The following is a 1,840-nucleotide window of genomic DNA, read 5'->3' on the forward strand; positions in this document are numbered from 1 at the left end:
CTCTCTCCCCCTCTCTTTCTTTCTGTCTCTATCTCTCTCTGTCTGTATTCAACTCAAGAGTGCTGGAACGTTTGTTTACACTTGTATCACGGGCCGTCACGCGCTAAAACATTAAATAAGGTCGGGCCCAAGTCTTGCCCGAACGCGAGATAGGGCAATTGAAGCATTTTGGTTGGAGAGAATCTTTGGTTTGGGGGGGGAGGGGGTAAATTTCCTTTCTCTTTCGGATGCTCACCAGACAAGAACGTTGGCCTTTGAAATGACGTGAAAACATTCATACGTGCATTGTGTAGGCCTATCTTGCAAGGAGTTGAACCCACAGAAAAGCAAATGATTAAAAAATTGTTTGTTTGTTTGTTTGAATAAAAGGAAGCACGACGACACAAGATTAATCGTATGCAAGGAAAGAGCAAAACACACAAACACGAACACACATACACACAAACACATTAACGCATTCACCGTTGAGAAGCAAAATGCCCTTTTCAACCCGGGGCCGATGCAGCTCGCGTCTAAATTGTGTCGATGGTGGGTGGCGTCAAGAACTGTAATTTACTGTAATAACTAATAACACTATTCATAATTTAGTAGGCCTAAGGCCACGCCAACAAAATCCGGCTGAGCGTTGGACGAGGGAACGAACAACAACACAGCTCGCCGAGCGGTGAATGTGACCCAGACCTAGGATAACATGTCATACATGATAACGGAAAGTATAACTAACATAGGCTCACAACAGTCCACAGTCAGCCTACGCAGCGCGAATGATGCTGAATGAACCGCACGCACAACGTGAGGGGTAGATCAGAGAGTTTACAGTATTACTGTAAACCTATACGTTCTTAACCCCTCTCTGGTGTAGCTCTAGGATCTCTAAGCCTTTGTGATCGTGTTGTGAATCTTCAGGCCTTCGCTCGGGCACAAACCGAATGTGATCGACCACCGCGCAGCCGCGCGGAGCCAAATTTAGGTCGGCCGACGTGCTGCTTCCGTCACGGCGAGCCGAACACACTGAGCGTGCTTGCGTCGCTCGGGGTAGCCTAGGTCTATTCGTGTTGTTACTGTACAAGCTTTGCTTCTCTTAGAAGGCCTATTGATCCAACCATTTGGGACCAACGTTTGGGTTGTTCGACAAAGTAGGCCTACTAGAAGTACAGTGTGTGTGTGCGTGTAGCAACGCGTTAGATTTCTCAGTATTGAAACTACATTAGCTAAACTGCCTGCCTGTTCCGTTTATTTCTACAGCTGTGATTTATCACATATTATCAGCCCTTCAAACTTCAAGTTGTTTGTCGTGAAAAACTGTCGTCTGAACTCGTTGCTCAAGAGCAGAGATCGCCACCGTAACCTGTACATGCACTGCTCTTCAGCGAATCCCACGTTCTTTCGTGTTCGTTCTGGTTCGCTATCCTCAACATGAACGTTAGCGCGGATTGGGATAAAGACAGATGCTTTCGTTTATTGGAGGAGTATGAAAACTATACCGAACTGTGGGATACACGAAATGATTTGTACTACAGCAAAAGTAGGAAAAATGATTGCTGGGAGGCCATTTCAGTGACTATGAACTGCCATGTGGACGAAGCGAAGAGGAAGATGGAAAGTCTGCTCGCCAGCTTCAGGAGAGAAAAGTCAAAAGCAAAGAAGATAATTGCCCTTGGATTAGAAAGAGGTAATAGAATATCACTTTTAATCGTCTTCTCGCCCCTCGTCCTCTCTTGTTCCTTTCTCTCCCCTTTCCCCCCTCGTCTCCTCTTCCTCATCTTCCACCACATCCTCCTGCTTCTCCTCCTCTTTTTTAAATTTATACTACTCTTCCTCCGCCATCGCCTCCTCCTCC

General features: G+C 46.3%; 1 protein-coding gene across 1 annotated transcript in view; it reads left to right on the top strand.

Moving 5' to 3' along the window:
* Positions 1 to 656: 656 nt before the first annotated feature.
* The window catches only part of LOC101860181, a 9,376-nt gene continuing 8,192 nt past the window's right edge, over positions 657 to 1,840 (top strand). The window contains exon 1 of the mRNA XM_035970831.1: positions 657 to 1,672. Coding sequence (XP_035826724.1) covers positions 1,417 to 1,672 — 256 coding nt within the window. The 5' untranslated portion in view covers positions 657 to 1,416. The remainder of the gene's footprint in view (positions 1,673 to 1,840) is intronic.

This window comes from Aplysia californica, unplaced genomic scaffold, assembly GCF_000002075.1.
Source record: "Aplysia californica isolate F4 #8 unplaced genomic scaffold, AplCal3.0 scaffold00326, whole genome shotgun sequence".
Lineage (NCBI taxonomy): Eukaryota > Metazoa > Mollusca > Gastropoda > Aplysiida > Aplysiidae > Aplysia > Aplysia californica.